This window comes from Zootermopsis nevadensis, unplaced genomic scaffold (assembly GCF_977971745.1).
Source record: "Zootermopsis nevadensis isolate Lab colony 2312 unplaced genomic scaffold, Znev_1.0 Znev_ptg000006l, whole genome shotgun sequence".
NCBI classification, from domain to species: Eukaryota; Metazoa; Arthropoda; class Insecta; order Blattodea; family Termopsidae; genus Zootermopsis; species Zootermopsis nevadensis.
In genome coordinates, this window is record NW_028259138.1 from 1,192,041 (window position 1) to 1,217,096 (window position 25,056).

Below are 25,056 nucleotides of genomic sequence, written 5' to 3' on the forward strand. Positions count from 1 at the left end.
AAAATTTAAAAATATAAGGACAATATTGAATATCTTCGTCGTACGATTGACAACTCTACTGAGGCTTGGTCGAGTTGTAACTCAAGGCCAGACTGGTTGTGTGTCTCAACTGTAGTCCGTTTGCGCCGAGTGAGTATGGCTGACTGCTCCACTAGAGGTCTGCACCAAGGACAACGAACATGCAAAAAGGCACCTTTTTGTGCTCGATGGATTGAATGAGGTAGAGATGAATGAAAAATTGGCTGCCAAGAATGGACAGAACCAAGGTACTCCACACGAAGTACGTACGAGTGGATCGAAGGTTTAAAAAAAACAGCCGAAGCAGTATGGTTGATGTAGACAGGACGAAAATCCACTAACAAAACAAACGAAACACGGAATGTGCTCAAACAAAGATTCTTGGAATCTGTACTGCACCCCTTGCTGGAATTGCTGCAAAAATGGCAATTAAAGTTGTTTGTCTTTGGTGCAAACCTCTGGTGTTGCAACCATCTCACACTTCACATTCATTCGGCACAAATGGACAACTGAACCACACTCGCAGCATATCAGTGTCTGACCTTAAGCTACAGTATGACCAGGCCTCTGTAGTGTTGCCAGTCATACAACAAAAATATTTCAATAGTGCCCTTACGTTTTAAATTACCATCGTATTTTTAAAACAGGGTTTCCATTTTTGTCAAAATCAACATATTCTTGTTTATTTCTAACAGTTACATATATTTCCATATACTACAAATATATATGTAAATGTAATAGTTTATGATATATAATATCTTGATTACAACACATTTACCCTATCCCTGTTCAGAATTTAATGCTTGGGAAACAATGATGCTGTCAGATTTCAGACGTACGCAGCGAAAACTGACATGGGGATGGAATATCAAACAGGTTTCTATCCACGACATTCATTATTTTCGAGTGAGTCTTTTCCGGCAGTAGACATTTTTATAATGATTATAGAAGTGCTTGGAGAGGATTCGAAGCGATTATTTTAATCAGGAAGCAGGCAGCAAAACTAAACATTTCCGGACTGGAGGCTGAGGATCCCGACAACATCCATCCCGTTAGTCTGGTGGCAATGACAGAGTCCTGAGGAAAGAGAGTCAAATAGGAACTGGGCACGCGGGTAAAAGATACGGACGTTCTTTAAAAAGCCAGTTCTTGGTAATCGAAAAGAATAATCAGGAAATCTGAAATCCAACCGGAGATTCGAATCGCGTACTTCCGCTTTGCCACTTTGCTAACCGTTTACTCCAAGATACAAAATTTGATAAAGCCCTGTTTCGCTTAAAACTTTTGTATTCGTTCTCATAACCTCAAACTGATAAGTAAACAGACGAGCAGACACTGAATTTTGCGGGGGGGGGGGGGCATATAAATATACTAATTTTATAAACTTTTGTGCCGTGTGGATATCTTTACGAAATCTTATAAACAATAATGAAAGAAATTCGGTAGACACAAACAATTATGTTAGTAATAAGTAAGGAATATTACCCATCATCTAAAAGGATCCGAGCTGTGCAGTAGTCTCACATTGAAACATTTTAAAGATCGGACTGTTTTGATTATTTGGTTTTGTAATCGATACATTGTAGCATTGTGATTTTAAAGAGTGGAGTGGTCTGGGCCAAGTCTGTAAGCTAAAATTGATGGTCCTATGAGGACTGGAACGCATCTGCTGAGAAACAAAACAAACAGCGTAGAAATGAAGTTGGTTCTGTAAGATTTGTTTTAGATGTGCTATTTGAAATACGACTAAACTGAAGTCTGAATAGGATCATCTTCTGGTAAAATGTTTTGTCAGGCGTTTCTTTAATTTTAAACTACAATTTATTGTATCGTTTATCTTAGTTCTACAATACAACATCAGCTGCAGCGAAATGAGATGGTGTGAAATGAGATGGAATCTTAAGCATTCGCTCGGAAAACATCTCAAAACCTTTAACACGGTGCACAATTCTTAACAGCCGACTGATTTATATCTTCTCTCTTATTAAGAATGGAGTGTCCAATAAATATCATGGTTACAACCATTTGCGATTACACTCCTCAAAGGATGTTTTTAAATATTATATGCTAGGGTTCTTATCTCTATGACGCCCTAAAAATTACAGGTTTAAATGGATTTATTTCATGCGCCATTAAGGCAAGAAAAGAGCAAAGAACATGGCATTATATTCCATGTTTAACCAGCATTAAAATTAAATAACGTTTCACTTAGAGTATGAAATCTACCTTTCTACGCGAAAATGGACTTGTAGGCATTCTTGTTACAAGCTCAACAAAGATTATTATCTTTTAAGATGTTGCGTCGTGTAGTCTGCTAGTGGTTTCCAGACGTTTCAGAGGTACTTGCTGTCTCCAAAATTTTGGCGATGATTGTCGTTCTGATGACGGAGGCAGTAAGCTCATCTGAAGCTTTTGGAAACTACACGGCGCTGCAACCCAGAAGACAGCCATCTTCATAATCACCGCCGTGATAATCTATGAACTACGTATAGTTAGTGTCGCAGAATATTTCCGCTTGATCTTGCAACGAATTATGAGAATTTAGTAATATGAATATTTAGTTAAGAATTCATTTCTTCGGAATTTTCTTCACATTCAGTAGACCTGAAATTGGCTCTATTTAGAGGGCACATCACACAGTACAAAACTCAAATAAATATGCTGATTAGTTCTGGAGATGAAACACAGGTAACGACAGCCACTCCTCCTTGATCATATCCACGGAATGTTTGAAAATATATGGCGCAGGAAAAGATCTTCCAATCCCTCATGTACGGAGTCGAGATTTTAGATTTTACGCACATGAGGCCACACACAGATTCAGGTCCGTAAATTTTACAAGAAGCATGGCGAGAAAGATTGTGTGTGTATGTGTGTGCGTGCTCCTAGTATTATGTCGCGTGCACTCTTGCAGGAAAGTATTTCACAGGTTATCAGCGCAGATTTTTCCATCTCGTTGAACTCCCCTTCATAACCTTAAACATCCGTAGTTTTGCTTTCAGTGCCCGACATCCTCGCTTTAAAGTAAATAATCCATTGAATTAAAAGCTTACTTTATAAATGTGGTCTTGCTTGTATCTCACCATATGAAAATAAACTTGTAGGATTTTATTGCTGATACAGAATCATATTGCCGTGTTAAAGGTATATAATCCAGATTTGTGTAGCTTAATCATAGTCAAGAACAGGAGTGCACAACTTGAAAGTACGTGTGGGCAAATATGTACAGTACAGAAGTGTTTCGGGCAGCAGTATCTTATATCTTGTGTGATAATTACAACGGTTAAAAGTATGTAGACGTTATGCATTATGTGTAAATAATAGATTAATGTTTTACATTAATATTAAATGTTTTCTATAAGAAGTAGATACATTTAAAAATAATGGAAAGAGGCACGAATAAAAAAGTACAATTTTGTGTGCCCTTATTTAAAAATAACGTCGTTCTATTATTCTTGATTAACTTTGAAAGATGATTTTTCAGGGGCCCAAGCGCTGTTGAACCGTTTGCCCCTGGGCCAGAGAAAATATTTCCGGGGCCCGCATGACTTGCACGCCTAGTCTAGGTGAACAGATAATAATGACATTACTACTTAAACTGTAGTAATTATTTTATAATTATTCGTGATTATTGACTGACTAAATAACAACGAATTAGTTATAGTCTTTATTTATTAAGTACAGATGAAGCCCTCTGGTCATTTCCGATTCACAATTGACTTCTGAAACGATGAATATTTTAACCACTTTATAGGGCTTACAGAATGTAGGAATTCCCTATGTCAGGGCATGTGCTTGCTCATCCCGAGCAGGATTCGAACCCGAGACTGAAATGTTTGATTGGCCTCTGTTATCAGCAATATTGAATAATTCAATATTCAATTATTATTCTGGTTATAATTGTTTTAGATGTATTACCGGACGAGCTTTTAATTTCTTGGCTGTAAGTACGTGAGATTTACAGAACATTAATGGTTAATTATAATTATTTTAATCATATAAATATGCTTAAAGAGTTGTGTATCTGTCCACCCGCTCACGTTTAACCTCTAAATCCACGTGGCCATATTGTGTGTTAGTATATTTTATTTGGATATTATCTATTTTATGTTAAAATTACATCAAGATGTGATTAAAAACTTAAAATATTAGACCCGTTTATGTCCGTCTTAAATAATATTCGCTTATTCTGTGGGGTCCGAAAGATATACCTGATCTTCAAGGCCACATGAAGGAAGTACTCATCTTCATACCTGAAGAAAAAGCCAGTCTCCAGGACGCAGTAAATTTTGGAACTTTTAATTCTTATATTATTTTAAATAAAGACAATTGATTATGTTTAAACAGAACATTATATCAGCTCAAATACTTCTATATACGCCCACATTTCCTAAATGGTACCTTTTCTTCATTTTGCATCCAAAATATTGTAAGAATTCCTTATTTCAACATGTGACTCACACGATCTTCACACTTCATATTTTGATTCAATCGGCCCTAACAATGTTACGCAAAAAGTATGAATGTATAATTTTCCAATAATGCAATTTTTTTAAAAGTACTTCGTTATATCATCTCACCTAGATTCAAACAATATTTTCATCATGTTATTCAAGCATTACAAATGCATACACTTCCCTTAGATTGAGATATTAATTTTCATATCAACGTAAGACAATCATAAGGCCATAATTTTTGGTGTTTTAATATTTAAATTTTCATATGCTCGATTTGAAATATGGCGCATGAATGTTCGCTAAATAAACTAGAAGTTATGAAGGTCTTCACAGAAAGGGATTTCAAATATCGCTTTTCGTGATTTGATAATTCTGTCTTCCTCTGTTCTGCAGAGGCGGGCTTTACACAAAGCCCAACGGTTCAACGAATTTACAAAATGTCAATTAATCGCTATGTGGCTTTCCATTGTCAGTTATCTATAGATTTAATATACACAAATTACCGTATTTCCGCTTTAGAAGCTTATATAATTGAAACTTCATGTCGTGTTTTAGCAGTGTACGGCCAGTGATATTCATATCTATAACACAGGAACGATATTTACATGAATAATCTGTGGTTAGTGCTAGGCATTCGAAGGCGAGACGAGCGTGACTCCAGCAGGTGGATAACGGTCGCATCATTTGAGGCTAAAGTAGACTGCGGTCTTCTTCGTTGTGACGCAGTGTGGTTTCGAAAAAGGGTATGTTCGACCTGAGTATGGAAGCGAAACATTACTGCAAAAAGTTGATAACCACCTTCAAGACGAAACGGTGTCACAACCCAGAAAATCAGCACTAATATCTTCACCGCAATGGAAGATTCACGTGTTAGATTTTCTGGTTAATCGCTTGTCGTTCAATATTAAGACTGCAGTTTCATTGGGCTGGACAAAACAACCGCTTTTTTTAGGGGCGTTCTAAACTCTGTGGAGTGTCCGTTCAGCTCTGAATATCTGTCTGTCTGTCCATAAACACAAACAACTGGAGGAAGGGAAAACCGATTGTGATTTGTTTAAATTTTGGAACAAAATGTTAAATCATTTCAATTTCCACTTACATCGAACGATTTTAACGTCCTCTTCACATCACAATATAAAAACCTTTCTTAAGCTCATCTCAGTGTGACTGTAAACATTTACTTTCGTTACCACGGTTGGGATAGTTACCATGGTTACTTGGGAATGGGGAATCCTCCCTGATGACGTTATGACCCAATCAGACTCTCGCCCACATAAAAGTTATTAACCCCGACTACTTTAGCGCTACTGGCATGAAATAAACCTCTTTCATTGCCTCTGCATTAAAAAATATGAAGAAATTTAATCTTTCAAATGGACAATGAATATTTATTCATTTGTGGTCTATTTAATGATGCGTTCTGTAGGTCAAAATATAGTGTAAATGAAAGGGTGGTTAATAAGAAATGAATTGGAAAGGATGTGGAAGGCAGTGGCCTTGGTATAATTTAAAGTATTATCCCAGCATCTTCCTGGAACACTCAGGAAACCCACAAAAAACCTCAAGCAGGATAGCCGGCCACCAGGCTCGGGCTCAAAAACCAGATATCTTAATATGGAGTGCAAATTATTCAGCCGCGACAATGAATTTAAGTCTTTTCAGGAGATAATTTGTGTGACTATGGAGTGATGAGTGACCTAAATGCTCCATAGTTTGTCTGAAAGGGCTGAGAAAGACCGCGAAAAAGTCAGGATAATTCTGTTTAAGGTCAGAACTTCCCGAATACGAAGCCGGGAGATAATCACTTGACCACTGCGCTGGATGGTTCTGCGCAGATGTGCAGGCACTACCTCTTTCAATAACACGTTTGCGATAAATGTACATGAACTAAAACCAGAGATATAAGTGTAAAATCGTGGAAGTATTTGAAATCTTCATATACTCGGAACGAAATTAATTTTTTCCATCTTTTGCATCTACCTCGTAGGTGTAGGTACGAAGTTCGTAACGGTGAAAGCAAGGTATTCTGCCTGTTCCGCTCAATATTCCTTTGCTGTGTGCACCGTTAAATGTCTCACACATCCCATAACGAAGGGACCTGAGTCTTTCGGGTGTCATATGAAATGCAACAGTGGAACATGCTGAATTTAAAACAGTTTTAATGAGACGGAAGGTGGTAATGGAAACCACAGTTTGCATTAAGTATGACGTGGAAAATTAAAGTAAAGGCTGAAAATATTCATGCAATAAATTGCAATATAACTACATGTGCTGTGTGAATTTTCATGTAAACAAATCGTGCGCCAACCTGACATTGGACAAGAGTTACCCTACAGAACTGCTAGTGACGTTGTTTTTTCTGAGAAATATTAAACGAATAGAACAGGTCGAATAGAATTATCCATTTACTTTCTTTAACCTCGTTTCATTGTTAAATCATTACAGATAGAAACACGTACTTTGGCAGAAGAATTTTTCTCGTATTACTTTAAATGTTAACCTACTAAAGTATGATTCAATCAAAACCTATAAGGCTTACTGTAATCAATATTTTACGTAACGTATGGACAGCACTTTTGAAGAGAAACGATAAGATTTATATTGACATTAAGATATGAAAATAAAATATGAAGGACGAGAACACGATAAGAAAAATTAGAACTGAAAATCATCATTAAATATCAGTAATTCAGTAAAAAGTTTATAATATAACACCTGATGACGGCTATATATAGCCGAAACATGTCGTAAATGTTCCACATGTAAATCGAGTACTCGATAAGGAACTTTTAATTATCTTATATTGTGATTGACGGCCAATTTTAATATATTTTAATATTTTTAATATATATTGACATTGTAAAACAGGAAGTAAGTACATCTGCCGATAATCAAAATCAGATCTGTAACAATGTTCTAGGGTAATGATCTTAAATTCCAAATTCTGTATAAATCTATTCAGTAGTTTACTGAAACATGAGGACAGAACAAAAAATTAGCATTACCTCCCCACTGTGCGTTCATTTTACATACTTCATGCAAAGAAGCATAAAATTCGTCTCGATATTCCTAATTTCATTTCTGCATTATCGTGAGATTATGACACGTATGACACCTTGACAGTGACGCAATTTCCGCATGCAATTAAACAGCAATGAGATACCAACCTAATAATGATGTGATCGTTACTTACTCCCAGCGCGCAATTAGAGAGCCAGAAGTTACTACCACTGACCTGTATGATACTGTGGTCATGAATTAGTTTCCGCACGCAGTTGAAGAGGAATGTGAAGCACATGCCGGACAGGATGAGGCAGAATATCACCAGGATGATGATGACGTGGTCCTTCTTTAGCGTCTCTGCCAGAGTTCCAGTCTGCGGCTATATTAGAAGACAACAAATGTCAATACTCCCGCTATATTTTGATGCGTTCAGTCAACTATTTTCGCTGTAATTATAAGCAATTATGTAAGACTAATAAAACAAAAATTTAAAGAACAATTACAACTAAATTAACTTTAAAAAGTTACTGGTACTTCTTCCACACCATTGGTCGCAAAAGTTGCGCTTGGAATTCTAGCGTATATGAGAAACTGGGGTTTGTATTGAGGCCGGAAATTGAGTAATGTATCTCTTAACTAAAACTATACATACAGAAAGAATAACAAAAGGCATCTTTGAACTACTGACAAAGCTGTCCACAGCGCCAGTCGGTGGTCCCGTGTACATCTTAGCTCGGTGCTAGGCTACACTGTCTACTACTTTTCTTCGGTTTTCGTGAGTCCCTGCAGACAAACACAGAATAGGCAACTTACATATTCGCGATTCCCCATTCGACATTATTTCGCCTGACCTATACAGCTAAAACAGCAACATTAAATAAAATAAAAGCAGAATGTGTTTGTATACGATCCATTTACATTTTCGTATAACTTAGTTCGATGATTTGTCAGTTATAGGTTAGAAATGTAGGGTAGATAAGGCTAGGAGAGGTTTGGCAACTGTAGTAATCAAGATAACAACGGAAGCCAAAGGTAACTTAGGTTAGGTTAGGCTAGGTTATAAAAGGCCAAGGCAGGAGAGGCTAGGCAATGTTTGGAAAGACGAGATTGGCCTAGGTTGGTGTAGTGTATGCTAGGCTTCGTGATTAAAATCCCAAATTTGTGAAGAACGCACGCGGAAATAGGAAACCGGGTGTCTTCCGGTACAGATAACACCTTTGCAGTCTTCCTAATAAACTGTTACGCGGTCTCAATAAATTTACCTCGTTTACAACCCGGCGGTCCCACAGTCTATAAGAAAGATTAAATATAATTAGGATAATCAGTAACACATTATCTGTAGTGTCAAACAGCGGTTGTAATGCAATCACAGAACATAACATAGACACTGCCTAGCTCCATTCGTCTCTACTACTCTGTACATGTGCATGGTCTCTCGAGTTAAATGGCTGTAGAATAAATACAGAATCCGAAATGCAATGCCAATTTTAATTCTATTCATTAAATGAAACTCAAATTTCGAAGTGCTCAACACGGTATTTATGTGGTCCAGTGAGCCGCGCAAAGCCGACGGGGGTGAACACCGTGTTATGTGTCCGACCACTATATTTATAGGAGTACAAGGCAGGGAGTGGAGCAGACAGAACCTCGTTTTCCAAAATAAACGATGCTGGCCTGAGCCACTGGGCCCAGCTACCAGAAGAGATGGTTACAAAGAGTTTACTGCTGTTTAAAGGCAGAAGATATATAACCCAATATTGCAAAACTAAATAAAGCAGAGAAAATTCTTCCGCTATTTGGGAACGACAATAAGTAAGTTGGAAAGAAAGAAAGGCATAACGTAACAATTCTGGCACGTTAGCTCCGTTACTGGTTATAGAATTTTAATTTGCGACTGCAAATTTGTGTGCTCTCTGTAAATACCGGCAACGTAAAACAATCTGCAATATAAAATACTATGAAAATCGAGCCAGCAGGTCCCGGGTTAGAGTTGACACAATCTTTCTTTGGTCATCTAGAAATCCATAAGATGCATGGAAAAATGCGCTGGACATAAATTGCGCATTTGATTTTTCTGTAATTTACAGCTTATATTTGAACCATTTTTGTTCAGATAAATATTTTACGAGTTACGCTCCAGGTGTGAGAAGATAACGTAACAAGACTTCAAATTAAATGACCATTACTATTGTCCGATTTTAACTAAAACTATAACGTGTCGCTAAACAATAGCGAAATTTCCAATATCAATTTTCATTAAAATCCGTTCAGCGTTTCTCGATACAAACAGATCGACAGACAGATAAGGCAAAGATAATACACGCAATTTTGTAACTAGCCTAAAAATCGGAGGAATTTAAAAGCAGAATAAATTCTGTGACTGCATAGTAATATTCAGTTTTTTTTCAGAATTTGTGTTATCCTATCTCGTATCTACAGACATAATAATTAACTTTACACGTTGCCTTATGTGTTTTAAGGGAACAAAATTACGAAAACTGAATGTCAAAGAGCATCATAATTTGTGATATTCCCATAATAGACCGTCTTGAAAATTATAATGAACTTCAGAGTTCTATAAAATGCGGGAGATGTCTTAAACAGCTGAGCTACTATGACCTTAAGAAGGACTCTTAGCTGTGCAGTTCTTGTCACTTACTTAATTAGTTCTTTTTTGTTTGAAATCATCCTCTGATAAAATATTGTGAAGGAAATGTCATTACTGAATTCAAGAAACCGGGTCACGGCAGTATAATCAGTATTTCTGGTACGAAGGATACGCACAATTAAAAAACATCTTAGTGGTTTGACAATTACGTTTGGTGTAGAGAAGATGTCATTACCCAATTAAAAAACTATAAAATCTGATGTTCAGAAAATTCAGCTATCAGATTAAAGTAACGTAGTAATTTTAGTAATACCTATTTTTTGTTTGTGGAATAGAAATCACTTTAGTAAATAAAACTTAATACATAATACGTACAGATTTTGAGCTTAAACTTTATTTGTTATTTGATATATAATACTGGCAGCCGCTGATAACTAGTGCAAAAGAGTTCAATTCAAACAGAGCAGGAACCAACATGAAAATTATCACACTGCTCCCTGCAAATCCCTAATTCACAACGGCACAACGCAGAAGTTATTTCAACTTTAAAAACATTCACTCATGTTCTTAAAAGCACTCGTAATGGAATCTGTGGTTTAATGCAAATGATTTGTCAACAGCAGAAATAAATACTTTCCACTTTCTTGGAGTTAGCGTGGGAGAAAAATTCTGGAGTTCGTGATGAAAGATTTTTCCAGTTTGTTAACAAATGAAACACAGAAGTAACCGGCGGAAAAAATGAAAAATACAGACGTACTAAATAATAATATCGACGAAAACATTAACACCAGAATACTGGATATACTAATGAAAAACAAAACAAAAAAAGCAATAAATCGCCTAATTTATGTGATAATCACATTTAAAGACCACAAATGAAAATAAATCTATACAATAAAAATAATAAATATGGCCCAAGAAATTTTATGTATGAAGACTGAAAGAGGTGATAATTAAGCCAACTACGAGGGTCGCTCATTAAGTAATGCCCCACATTTTTTTTCTCAGCCAATAATGAAGATAGAAAAGTGTACTTTTACATGCTTGAGATTTGATGTTTCCCGCGTTCGTGTACGGAGTTTCAAATGATTCCAACCGATAGCGGAGCTGTAGTGAACTGTTAAAATGGCGTCTGTGAACGACTCTCGTTACAAGCAACGAGCTGTAATTGAATTCCTTGTTGCTGAAAAAGAAACGGTGGTGAACATTCATAAACGTTTGTGTGCTGTGTATGGAAGCTGTGCAGTCGATAGGAGCACCGTTGGTCGCTGGGCTAAGAGAGTTAAAGCTTCAGGAAGTGAAGAAACCGAGCTCCGTGATCTGCCGCGCTCTGGGCGTCCTGCCACAGCCACCAATCCAGACATGTTGAACCGCGCGGATGCCATTATTCGTGAGGATCGGCGCATCACAACTCGACAATTGGCCCAACAGCTTTCAGTCAGCAATGGAAGTGTGATTGCAATTATCCTGGCTCTCGCATATTCGAAGGTGTGCGCAAGATGGGTTCCACGAAGTCTCACAGCAGACCACAGGATTCAAAGGAAAACGATTTCTTCTGAATTGTTGGAGCGTTTTGATGCTGAGGGAGAGGTCTTTCTGTCCCGGATCATTACAGGTGACGAAACCTGGATACACCACTTTGAGCCAGAGACAAAAAGGCAGTCAATGGAGTGGCATCATCCTCAATCACCGAGAAAGAAGAAATTCAAGACAACTCCCTCCGCCGGAAAAGTCATGATGACTGTCTTTTGGGACAGTGATGGGGTCATTCTTGTGGATGTGATGCCAAGAGGTGCGACCATCAATTCAGACGCGTACATCAGGACCCTGAAAACCCTCAAGAAGCGTTTTCGACGAGTTCGGCCTCACAAGCATCCAGCAGAAATTTTGCTCCTGCACGACAATGCACGCCCTCACACAAGTCTGAGAACCCGGGAAGAAATCACAAAATTGGGTTGGACGGTGCTACCCCATCCACCCTACAGTCCAGATCTGGCACCCTCCGACTTCCATCTCTTTGGGCCACTTAAAGATGCTATCCGCGGAACAAGATTTGAAGATGACGAGAGCGTGATTCAAGCAGTGAGGACATGGCTACGTGCACAGGACAAGAGCTGGTACCGGCAAGGCATGCATGCACTTGTTCCACGCTGGCGTAAAACCGTACAAGTTGATGGGGACTATGTGGAAAAATAGTATGTGTAAAGGAAACATTGATTTATATTGTCACTAAATTTGAGCCATCTTGAATAAATATGTTCTGAGGAAAAAAATGTGGGGCATTACTTAATGAGCGACCCTCGTATAATATATGAAACAAAAATAATTTCACGTCTATTGAAGTATCACCACCACCAAGAATCAGAAATACGAGATATAGCAGAAATATGCTCTTTGATAATATCGGAAATAACATGGCCGCAACGCGAAATATTTCTGTATGATTAATTATTATATCACGTATATTAGTAGCAAAAGGTAAAGAAGTCCCGCTACACATTGTGTTCGTGATACGACTTTCGAAAACATAAGGCCTATCTAGTGCAAAACTCAGGAAATAGTCAAAATCTAACCCTTTGATTTGCACAGAGCAGCATACCCTTATTATAGAAACATCCTATTTATATCTGTTGTATAATGTTGATACTTGTGAACCCCTGCTGATGATACTCAACAGTCATGCCACAGACAGAAATGCTTTAATAAATGTGACAGCCAGTTGTAAGCGCTGGGGGACGTTAGATGGGCCGTGCATTGTGTCTGTGATTAATAGTGAGCGAGTCGGCTGCCAGGAAAGACCTGAGAGCTGATGGTCAACAGAACTTCTGTCTTTACATACAAATCTTATACCCAACTTTTGTTCGTATTACAAGCGCGTTGCAACGTACAGCTAGACACAGCAGCCACCGAAATAACCAAAATTTAGTTGCTCTCCTTGTACACCAAAACTACTGAAAACCACAATTGGAAAGGAAAACAGCTCTTCATATTTGTTTAAACATTTTTGGAACGTTCTGGACCTACCGCGAGCACGTTGAGTTTATTTACGTTTAGTAAACACGATTTCGACAATCTAAAAGTCGAATATATATATACTTCATGCTCCTTCGACTGTCCAGCTCATTTTCCTCACACAAGCATGCCGATTGAAAAAACTGCGAAATTCTACAGTATAATTATCTTGATTCATCTTTAATTTATTTAACGACAGAATCTCAATTCCATAAGCTATAGGCACTTGATCATAAATGATTACTAGGAAGGTTTTGGAAGGGGAAAGTCATGGCAAGCATTCCCTTGGAAAGAACAGAGAAAACCACGAAATACTTTATTCACACTAGCCAGTACTCGAGCCTTGCAGCCACAGAAGCCTGGGCAGTTATTATTATTTTTCATACTGAGCCTTTTAACAACGACCGGCTCATTTAACTTTACCTTGTATCACTCTTGAACTCACAGACACGCTGTTTTCAAGTCTGTCAAGTTTCGTAATTAAACACCCACGAATCGAAAGTTTCTTGATTGTGACGTAATTCGTCATCATAATACAGCTTCCCATTCTTTATCTCTCTCTAGTTTCTTTTTGTCTCTTTTATTCGTTATTCTCCTTTTATAAACATGTTGTTTTAGTCTTTTGCCTGTCGGCTTCACACACTTCTTCATTTTCATAATCTTGGGGATTCGAAGACAAAAGAAAATAAAGTCAAAAGTTTGTTTTCGAAAAGATCTCAAAGCGACATAAATGTACAATTGAAGACTGTGAATGGAATACTTTTAAAAATCTGGGATGTTAAGAAACGACCAAATGACTTCTAGCAGAGTTCCCGCATTACATTTCTTATCAACCTTTATTGCCTGATCGATTATCGCAAGCATGATCGTTCGTAACGTATCACTGCATATCAAACAAAAAGATAGCAAAACCAAAGAACTTTTGTGTTTACATTATCATCTGTTGCAAATTACTTTCAAACACACGATATTAACCAAGATTTTACTGATTACTTCTCACATTAGTTGCAACACAAATTTGTTGATCTCAGATATGTATTAAACAGCAGCAAGCTGAGAAGCGAATTTATGAAATTAACAAAATCTAGAAAAGTCGAATAATATGAATAAAAGTGTATTTTTTATTTTAATGAAGATGCTCAACACATTAAATAGTAAGATTTTCTTGAGAATGCAAGTGTTATGCGTTGTAATGATAACATCCAACACAGAATATCTTCATAAATTACATTTATTGCTCTATCTATGGGCACCAGTTATGTAAGCGGTTTGCAGAATCGACTTTCCGGCTCAACTACGTGAAAAAACACTTCATCTTAAATCAACGCCCACTATGGCTTTATTATCACAGAAATCACAGTCAAAGGAAAACGGAAAACGTTTTAAATCAAACGGGCAGTCAGAAGATATTATATTAGCGGTAGTATGAGAGTAAATAATTTCTTCTTTTGCATTCTCTGTTAAAACTTTAGTTCCAATTTATATATTCCTTCAAATATTTAGTCAAAGAATTTTGGAGGGTAATCTGCTCCCTTTGTCGAAACAATGTTAGCTATAACTATGTTGCTCTAAAACACTTAGTTTCCACAGTATAGAAAACACCTTCACCAAGACTCGAACACAAGACAGCTTTCGGGCTTATGAGGTTTGTTCCTATTACCTCCTTCGCCGGAAGAAATAATTTTGGTCTTGAAGCCATACTTCTATTGTGCTTAGTTCCGGAGCTTAAAAAATCATTCTCGCTTGGACTAAAACTCAATACACATTTTCGGGATTGAGGACTTCATTCATGAAATCTCTGTATCGAAATAGCCCTGGTCTTGGCTCTGTTCTATCCTGCATAGTTTCTGAGCTAAAGAAATTATCTTCACAGGGGCTCAAACCCAGGACAAATTTTTCGAGGTTGTGCCTTTGTTCCTGTAATCCCTCGCCGAAATAAACAACTCTGGTGCTCCTCTTCTGGGACTTTACGGGACAACACTCAGACGTCGTATATACTGAATCATACATTTCTGACGTGTTCTGAACGCCGAAACATTTATAAATTTCGTTTCAATGTAGCGCGTTTAAACAATATTTAATATTCTCTCAACTCACACATCAATTGCAGAAAGTACCGGGAATAAAAATCAGAAACCCTTAAACCCCCCCCCCCAAATTACCCCTGTCTGATGCATTGAGTACTTAATGAGTGTAATTAGTTTGGCAGCGCAGTTTTCCGTCACTGTTGCCGTGTTATTTTATATTCAAGTATGGCGACATCCATCACGAAATAATATCACATAGGCCTAACATGTTATTAAATTCGTATACTATAAGACTGAGTGTCAAAGATATACCAACACGTTTATTTTTATAATTTTATTACAGTTACCCTAACCACGCATAAAGTACCTGCTATTATTATTATTATTATTATTATTGTTGTTGTTGTTGTTATACTTTAATAACCTCGTCATATTTGACAACAAAACCGTAGTCAATTAACATGCATTATCCAATTAATAAACATATTTCTTAATGACGCTTTCAATTATTAACTTCAAGATGCTACTACCGTATCATCATATCGAGGGAATTATGCCAGAGTGTCGTATCAACAAAATTATTGATTCACAGGAAACTAAATTCTTACGCTTATTTCGTTTGACAAGTGCTCGCATGCCCAAATGTATCCCCGCGTACAGCGGCATCAGCATTACGCCCTTCAGGCATGGCATACACCCCACTATTTCATGTCGTTAAACCAAATATCTTCGATAATTCAGATATGATACCCCCTTCTGGCACGATGCATTAGATATGACATTTCAAGCTCTTGCATGATAGACATCGTTTTTAAAGGTTAAAAATTAATCATACCTACGTATTACTTACTTGCTTACTTAATTACTTGCTTGCTTAATTATTTAAACGCTTAGTGCAAAGACACTATATGCCACTCTAGGCCATGGTCTTCTCTAAATTTTTAATGCGATATTTTCGGACAATTTTCTTCATTTGATACAACTCCTTGGACGAGTGGTAGGGTGAGTCAGTCCGTCGTAAAATCTCTAAATACACAAGACAGAAGAAGCGGACACATTCATGATTCGAGTATAATTCCGACCCACAAACGTAGTTTTCGAGCAACCAAGACCAGGGATGGGGAACCTTTTCATGTTGAAAGGCCGCATTAATTTAGCTGTAATCAAATAAAGCCGCATTCAAGAAACTTCAATTAGATATAATTCAAAATGTGCATTATTTTGTAAAAATCTAACTACTATGTACTTAATAATTTCAAAAAATGAAAACTATTTGTTAATTTTAAAGTTAACTAATCTTTTAATGACTTTGTTGTGTCTGCTTTTTGTTGGAAAGCATTTGAATGTTTGGTTGCAGCATGAAGGTCCGCAGTGTCAGTTGGTCCTCTAGATGGGTATCCGTCATTTGTGACCTTAAGGGCGTCTTGAAAAGTGTATTAATAAAAATAAAAGGATTTGTTCTGTAAAATTTGGATTCAGTCAAAAGGCCGCACTTAAGGACCTAGAAGGCCACATGTGGCCTTCAGGCCGCAGGTTCCCAACCCCTGTCCTAGACCGATAAAAACACTAGAATAGCCATCTCCGGGCAAGATTCGAACCTGAGACCCCGAATATGAATCAGGAGAACTAACTGCTCGACTGCTAGGCCTGGTGACTACAAAATGTATTCCAATTTAGAACAAAAAACACGTTTTCAAGTCTTATGTTAGTATTAATGTTAATTTATGAAGATGTTGTCGACAGATCAACTGTGACCAGTATTTTAAATGCGTCTGATTTGTATCCCGGCCAGGAACACTCTATCCTTAGATTTTTTAAGGTTTTTCAATGCTCTCCCAGAAAAAAAAAAACACTTCAAAATATCTTAAACACAGCAGTTTACAACTGCTGCCATCATCCTACCATAACTCATCTGAACTCATACAACATTCTGCTCTTAAACTGTAATACACTTGTAGCAGCGCCTCGCGATGTCAGGCGGAATCCCACTCAGGCTTCTTTGACGTTAAGAAATATTGTGTTATATTATACATCGTTAGTAGTTGAAAAAACAAAACAAAGAGGATTGCATCTTCTTTACAAGGCTTCTTGATGTCTGAGGCATCTCTGACCTGAGACTTCTAAAGGAAAAGTTACACGAGGCTCTGCAACTACGTAATCACGGAACATAGTACGCGATATATAACACAACAGAGTAACATATTTTCCATAAGCGTTACCTGCTATTTTGCATGTCTACTGAGTTTGCTGTTCATTTATTTTAAATATAAATCCACTGTACCACACTGCACAGGGTAAAAAGTAGTATTTAGTTAAATAATCACCACACACATACATAAGGTATACATATGCATATGTACATTGGCCCATATTGTGTATCTCTGTCTCTGATTTACATATAATAAGACGTATCGCTGAATTATATTAAATATGAGAACTCAGGACACACAATTCTCCAGTGAAGTTCAACTTCCAACTAGTCGATAAATCCAAACCCTACATAAACTGAATACAATATTTTTTTTTTATATTTGGAGGGGAGCACACTATTATGTCCGCGTATAGGGCTTCCACTGGGATACTTGTTAGAAAATTTATTATTAGGGGCAGTTAATGAGGAGGTAATATTGTTAAGGTGCTATGAAGAGGTTTATTTGAGATCAAAAAACTGCTTTAAGCAGACGAAGTAAATTAAAATCACATTTCGGAATAAGATTAGCAATGAATGAGTAGACACGCATTCAGCCAGATGGAAAACACGAATTACCCCAAAATCTTAATTGTGCAGAGAGAGAGAGAGAGAGAATTACCGGTTACGTATTAACCTCTACGGCTAGAATTTACCTACATTTCTAAAACGCGAAAGGAACGGACTGGGAAAATCTGTTGGCCCAATAACAACTTCCGAGGTCATTAATCAGGTATAAGGACCTCAGCCAATGAGTCACCAATGGGACATGAGGTCTATTTGAAACGGGGCCTTGAGTAAGTGGAGTCCTTAATGTTAGGTTTCTCACCACACGTAACGAGGGGTGATCGTTCATTCGTTTGTTAGTTTATGGGCAGTTCCATATTTACATTCTTACACTAGTGATTAAATCTGTATGTTAAAATCTAAGCTAAATCTGTATGTTAAAATCTAAGCTAAATCAGTCTAAATTTTTTAACCAATATATATTGTTAGTATGTCTGCTTCGACAATTAGTTAAAAACACAGGACGTTTCGGAAGCTGTCTCTGCTTCTGTCCTCAAGTCAAATTATTAAAATGTAACCAGTTAGAGCCACTGGAAAAAAATCCGGGAACTGAGATAATTTTTTTCCAATGGACCTAAAATATTGCCCGCTAAATTTGACTGAAATCAACATTTTCTTTTGTTGAACAGTAATACAATTTATTGCAGCATTATCTTTTCATACTGCACTGAACGTACAAAATTTATAAAACTTCTTTGTAAGAGAAACTGAAAGTTAAATATTCCTCAAAGCGATTGATGTCACATTCTTATCAAACGCAGCAATACAGACCGTCTCACTCGGGAATCTCGCCAGACCCACTAAAGGCTCCACTTACAACCTCCTTAGCATTAATTGCTACCAGAGCTGCTACCGTCAAAACTTAATTTCAATTTTTTCCGCATTGTCTAGCATGACGGACATCAGCTATTTAGAAGATGATTCCCGCTGCATGACCTGGTAGTATCACTCAGCCCACTGCCACCTCAGGTTCATTGCGTCATCCTCTTGATCACCTATCCGTTATAACGACACTGCCTGAGGAATATCATCTCTCGAACTGAACCAGCCAGGAAACCGACCTAGACCTCTAGAACTCATCGCCTTCCGGAGAGGCAGAGAAAAGGACGGACGTTTTATAAATACGAAGATGGGATTGATTAAGTGAAGAGCGGATGAAGTATATTCCTAAGGCATTGATCAAATAATTCTACTTAGGTATAGGTCAATTGTTTGTAATCTACGATTAGTTTATGAAACGGTATTGAATGCTGGGTTCAAGTAACGTCCAATGAGATATAATAGGATTACGAATGTTTAATCTGGAAGAATTTTAAAAAAAAGTGTTATGGAATATTTTAAAGTAAGCCTACTGTCCCAGAATTTGAACAAACTAGTAAACTTCCCATCAAGAATGACGGGAAATCGAAATCAGTAAACACACACAGACAGTGAATTAATATGCCATAAAACCAAAACAACAAATCGTCACGAACTAAAACTTCCTTATTATATAATTGGTAAATTAAAAGATTAATATGTGAAAGACATTAAGATATTAATATGTATATGGAGTTATTTTTAATAAGATTATAAAGTAATTTGGGCATTTTCCTTCGGAAACAGTCACATAATCTGAATATAATAGACCCACTATAAAATTCAGGTCACAACAAAGATACGTAGTCCATTTATATTAGTCAATACAACTACAATGTTTCACGTAATTATAGAGTCATGTTCCAATTATTTCATCACGAGCTACTATAAAATGGCGTAGTGGTTCCACTTTTCGGAGTCTTCTTCTTATTTCTAGCATATGCATTTTCCTTTTACAACAATTCTACCACACCACAGCAACTCACTCGCTTATTAACAACATTAAACATCAACATTTTTGCCACAACACTAAAATCACTGTAAACTATAAACTGTTTTGCATTAGAATAAAAATTCCACTTTTGTGTCTTCTGTTACAGAGCGTTATCGTTTGCCATTCACTAATTTATAAACACTAGGTTTTGTCTACTAATAATTATCACTCAACCTTTAGATTTGTACATGTATAACTTTTAACATTAAAGAATTTTAATATGATGAATATAATTTAAATGTATATCTTCACATTTATAGGTACAACGCAACACATGTTGGAAACTGGTGTGGCTTGTATTAAATTAATAATCCTATTTTTGTACTTTTGTGATTTTTCGTTTCCTTCCTGTCTGATGTGTAGTCTACAGCTGTGCTACACGCGAACATACGCCACTTATAAAGTATTTCCTTATCTCCTAGATAACAAAAACAGTGAACGTGCATTCATCCACCCTCACTCACCCGTATTTTATCCATTTTCTGTTAGACAGTTGTTATTACAAACTGGCCAGCGATATGTTACAACTAGTGTATGAGACCCGTTGAAATTCAACGGGATTTTTTTCCCGTCTTTCCTAGACCCATTTATTCCGTTCGTTTTTCTTCCCGTACTTTCATATTCGTTCCTCGTTACTCCGTACCCGTTCCTACCCAATTCAACGAAGAACAACAATACAATATCAACAGTGATATTTACGTGCTTCTGAAATCTGCCTAATGGCAGCGTCTTTTGTAAAATAAATGTTGCCATATAGCGTCATTGCTGAACATTGTTATGTAAGAAACGCATTAGGCGTCACTTCAGTAATCGGTCTCAAGAAACTTAAATTTACCCATCGTCACTTTGCTTCTGAACTGTTTACGCTTTCCTTTGTAGAGAAAAAACACATTCAGGCTATTATTTTTAAAGGAGGCTTTCCTTACATTTAACGTCATTATTATAAAAAAACTTATTTTATTACGCACGTAGAAAGCTCTTTCTGGAAGCCAAAGACAAAAACGAATTATGGACGAACTAGCAAAACATCAACATTCAAAGTATGACAGTAAAATGGGACTATGTTTCATTTAAAGAGCAGATCCACTAGTTCGAAATCCCTCTAAAGCCCATAAAAGAAACTAACAAAAAAATTAAAATTTCTGTCTTCTGGGTTGTTGCGCTGTGTAGTGTGGTCGATGTTTACAAACGTTTCAGAGGTTATACTGTCTCCGTCATCAGGGCGATTCTTAGTATGAAGAATTCCGTCTTCTGGGTTGTTGCGCTGTGTAGTCTGGTCGATGTTAACCAACGTTTCAGAGGTCATACTGCCTCCGTCATCAGGGCGATTCTTAATATGAAGATTTCTGTCTTCTGGGTTGTTGCGCTGTGTAGTCTGGTCGATGTTAACCAACGTTTCAGAGGTCATACTGCCTCCGTCATCAGGGCGATTCTTAATATGAAGATTTCTGTCTTCTGGGTTGTTGCGCTGTGTAGTCTGGTCGATGTTAACCAACGTTTCAGAGGTCATACTGTTCCCGTCATCAGGGCAACAACCCAGAAGACAGAATTCTTCTTACCCACCGCTGTAAAAACCTCAAATCATACATAACAAAAAAACTCACGAATCGAATATCTAATTCACTGACTAGCAAGCTAACAAACAAACAAACCAACCAGCCTACTGAATAATAAATTAACTCATCAAATATAGTGATCGATTATTTAATGAACCAATCAACCAAGAGACAAGCATCTAAGCATATAATCAACCGTATGTGTATCTGCATGCTTTAAGACCAGAAAGTACTTCACCCCTACCCCACCCTGACCACGTGACTAAATCACGAGCGTTGCTAGATCTGCAACGCTGAAACTTCTGAGCTGTCTTCATTCGCCTCGGCTCCGCTGTTCGTGCTGCAACGTTGTACAATTTTGTTGTGACCTTGAAGCATGAAATGTGGTTACGGCTACTGTAACCAATCGATCAACCAACCATAAAATTCACTAATTACCAAACTACTATCCGGCTAAGCCACCGACTGAGTAATCGGATAACGACACCCCTTGTACAGGGTTTTGATCTGAGCAGTTGGTGATCAACGGAATCTTGCTAACAGTGTTTCTCAAAGTGTGGTACGCGAAAGGATCTCAAGGGGCACACGGCATACAATAAACAAGTATAAATTATTCCAGAGTTCTGTCTACTGTCATATGAACTCTTATATAAAGATCAATTAACAAATTTGTTAATTCGCATAAAGCTTGTAAATTCCTGTACAGTTTATAGCTTACCACATAGCTTTTTAGCATGCACAGAAAACTTATTAAACTGTAGTTCTACAGTTTACGAGTTAAATGATTCTGATTTGACTGCTGCAAACTGATTTCACGCGTTCGAATGCCGTCCAGGATTGGTACTGGAGTATTCTTCGTGCAGGTAGAAGCTCAAAACAAAGACGTTTCCAGACCAACATGCATTGCTTTTTTACTTGTTTGCAATAATACAACATATCCTCAAATCATAAAAGACAACAACAAATCATCCGGAATATAAAACTAACGCCTACATTTTTAATACGTAACAATATCTTGTACGATAAGACCTGCCTGTTTCTGAGAACACTGGTGAAGTTTATGTAAAGTAGATCTCATATTGGACATATACAAACCAAAATTAGAAAATTTGTTGTACAGACTATGGATACCAAATTTAATCGAAATTTATTTTGTGGTTTCGGTGATGAAAGAAGCTATCCTGAAGGAAGAATATGACCACCCCGTTCATCGTGTTTTACTCACTTCGCATAATACACAGCTAAATAACGCATCGTAAGAAATTTCATGTCTCTTATCGTATGTCAGTACTACGAAGTTACGTTGAGTGAAAATATTACATTAAAATGCAGTGAATATAATGCAAAACTGAGCTTCCTCTTCTGACATGAGGTTGGCAGAGCATTTCAAGCTTCTCAGTTGAGTCTCTAAGCCTCAGTTTCAGTTATTTTTTAATTAGCTATGACCCTTCACGGACGTCCAAGGAAAGCTTCATGGACGCAAATCCAATTAGAGGACCCGTTTACTTTCTGTCGTATCAAAGGAAGTTGGGCCAATATTTTATTTAGCACACAAGCAGTACACACTGAATCCAGTTTACACGGACCATGGCAAAGTATAAGCGGCATATCGCCACAAAACGCGATAGGTTGTCCATTTACGAAAACATTTCGTCACGAATATGACAAACTTCTACTCTGATAGCTGTACCAAAGTGGAGGTGTGCAGTCAACCTTAAGGTCCGATCGAGAATAGAGCCCTCGATACTCGTTGCGTTAAACCCTTGTTGCTCTCTGCACAGATGTTTCCCTCCGTCTGCACATCTGTAACTACTATAGAACAGTTGAACGGATTTTTGCGAAATTTAATACTGGAGATTGTACGAAACATCTATGAACCATTTCAGGTTTGATTGAAATTGGACAAAGTTAACTGGCTCTTTACAGAATGATCTACATGCGCTCCGGTTGTGCGATGACGTCATCACAGTCATCTTTCAACTTTGTGAATACTCGGAGAATTCGCATGATGGAGTTAGAGTAATATCTTATTATTCAAAAGGTCTCGGGTTCGATCCTACCTGTTGCCACTAACATAAATCGTCGTTATCGTAATAGCCCAGTATTAAAACGTACAGGGTTCGATCTCAACCGCTGCCAATAATATAAATTACGAAATGTACATATGGCTTGACAAATCGGAAGTGTTCGGCAGAATTTAATTTTTGTTTGATTAATTATTGGATGAACCATTGTGAATGGCCGAAATTCATAGGTTGCAGTTTCTCCAGACTTAGAGCCACGTGACCACGGAAGATGAAAATATTAGGAATATAAATTAATCAACACATCATTATGTTAACGAATTGGCTATAATACTGAAATATGTGTTTATGTGCAAAAATCTCCTATTATGACTAGCTGATGCCAAAAAAACTCCGTTATGTAAAACTTTCCTTAAAATTTTCCAATCTACATAAATCCTCTTCACATTTTCGTGTAAAACTGTATGCCACGGGCATTAATACGTATTTGGTAACAAAAGAATTATTTTTTGTTTACCGCTATGAAAACTATGTCCTGCATGTAACATCCAATCAACTATGCCGTCATAACAAATCCCTGGGCAACATTATAGTAAATGGAATACGGTGTGATTCCAGAACAAAAGTTTTCCGTTCAACTAACACCCATGTAAAAAACCAAGGATGAAAATTCTATTAAGGACAAAAGAGGACATGCTTGCATATAATATTATTGCTCAGGTGCCGTCATAACTAAATTCAGTTACAGTATGGGTCGAAAGAAACCTTACGTTACATTTTTTCAAGTTCTGCTGAGAACGTCTGCCGCTTTCCTGTTAAATGTCGTTGGATTCAAGCAAGGGAGTGAGGAAACGACTGCTTGCCGCGACAAGGATCGAGATATAACGTTGCGATATTGCGAATCTTCGTCACTGCCCGTAAATCGGCGATCTAGTGTGAGTCCCAGAAAGGCTATTTCTTCATCATGAAGTATCGAAAAAGATTAACTGTGTGATACACGACCATGGCATTCCAAAAGAAACTTATAGAGAGAAACAGCACGTAGCCTATATAAAAGCATTCTCATTATGAAGACAACGCGTCTCCTTGGATGTTGCACTGGAGTGATACAATGTCACTGTGGAACTGGGTCGCCAACGGGCCCATAGTCCGTCCGCCAGATGATACATGAGAATATTCACAAGGAAAAACCCTAGGACTCAGACAGAAACCTGTTCCAGTGCCACTTTGCCCATATGGATTGACCTTGGTGCGAACCGAAGCCTCCGAGCTACCATTTCCATAATGGTCCACTGTCACGAATATTTAAAATAGCATAAATATCAATTGACTACACCGAACAGTTAATTCGACGGTAATATAGCATCTTTCTTTTCATCGGTGGTTTTTTCATCTCGGTTCATCACAAAGCAATTACGTGTGCCACATTTTTTAGTTAGGAGAATGTTTAATTACTAACTAATTACCTAACTTTCTCAATAAAAAAGAGTAATTATTGATAGACTTTCATTTTAATAATATCGCCACTTTGTCAATTGTTCAGCAACCGAGTAATTTCACTTAAAACTTCAAAATAAGTAACAACGTTCTCCTTTCCTTAACCTTTCCTTTTTCTAAACTTTTCTACAAAAAGAGTTTGATTACAAGTCGCATACCCTGTGCCTCTACCGACGAGTTCTACTGAGGAAAGTGTGAGTGCCGCTGATTGAAGCGTATATCAAGATTTAATTTCCTGTTAACTGGA

At 37.3% G+C, this 25,056-nt stretch overlaps 1 protein-coding gene across 6 annotated transcripts in view; it reads right to left on the minus strand.

Annotated features, from left to right (window-relative positions):
• The window catches only part of Neto (Neuropilin and tolloid-like), a 304,172-nt gene that overhangs the window by 14,152 nt on the left and 264,964 nt on the right, over window positions 1-25,056 (minus strand). For all 6 annotated transcript variants that reach the window (XM_087343435.1, XM_087343436.1, XM_087343431.1 and 3 more), the window contains one exon: window positions 7,711-7,857. In XM_087343435.1, the coding sequence (XP_087199561.1) occupies window positions 7,711-7,857 (147 nt within the window). The remainder of the gene's footprint in view (window positions 1-7,710; window positions 7,858-25,056) is intronic.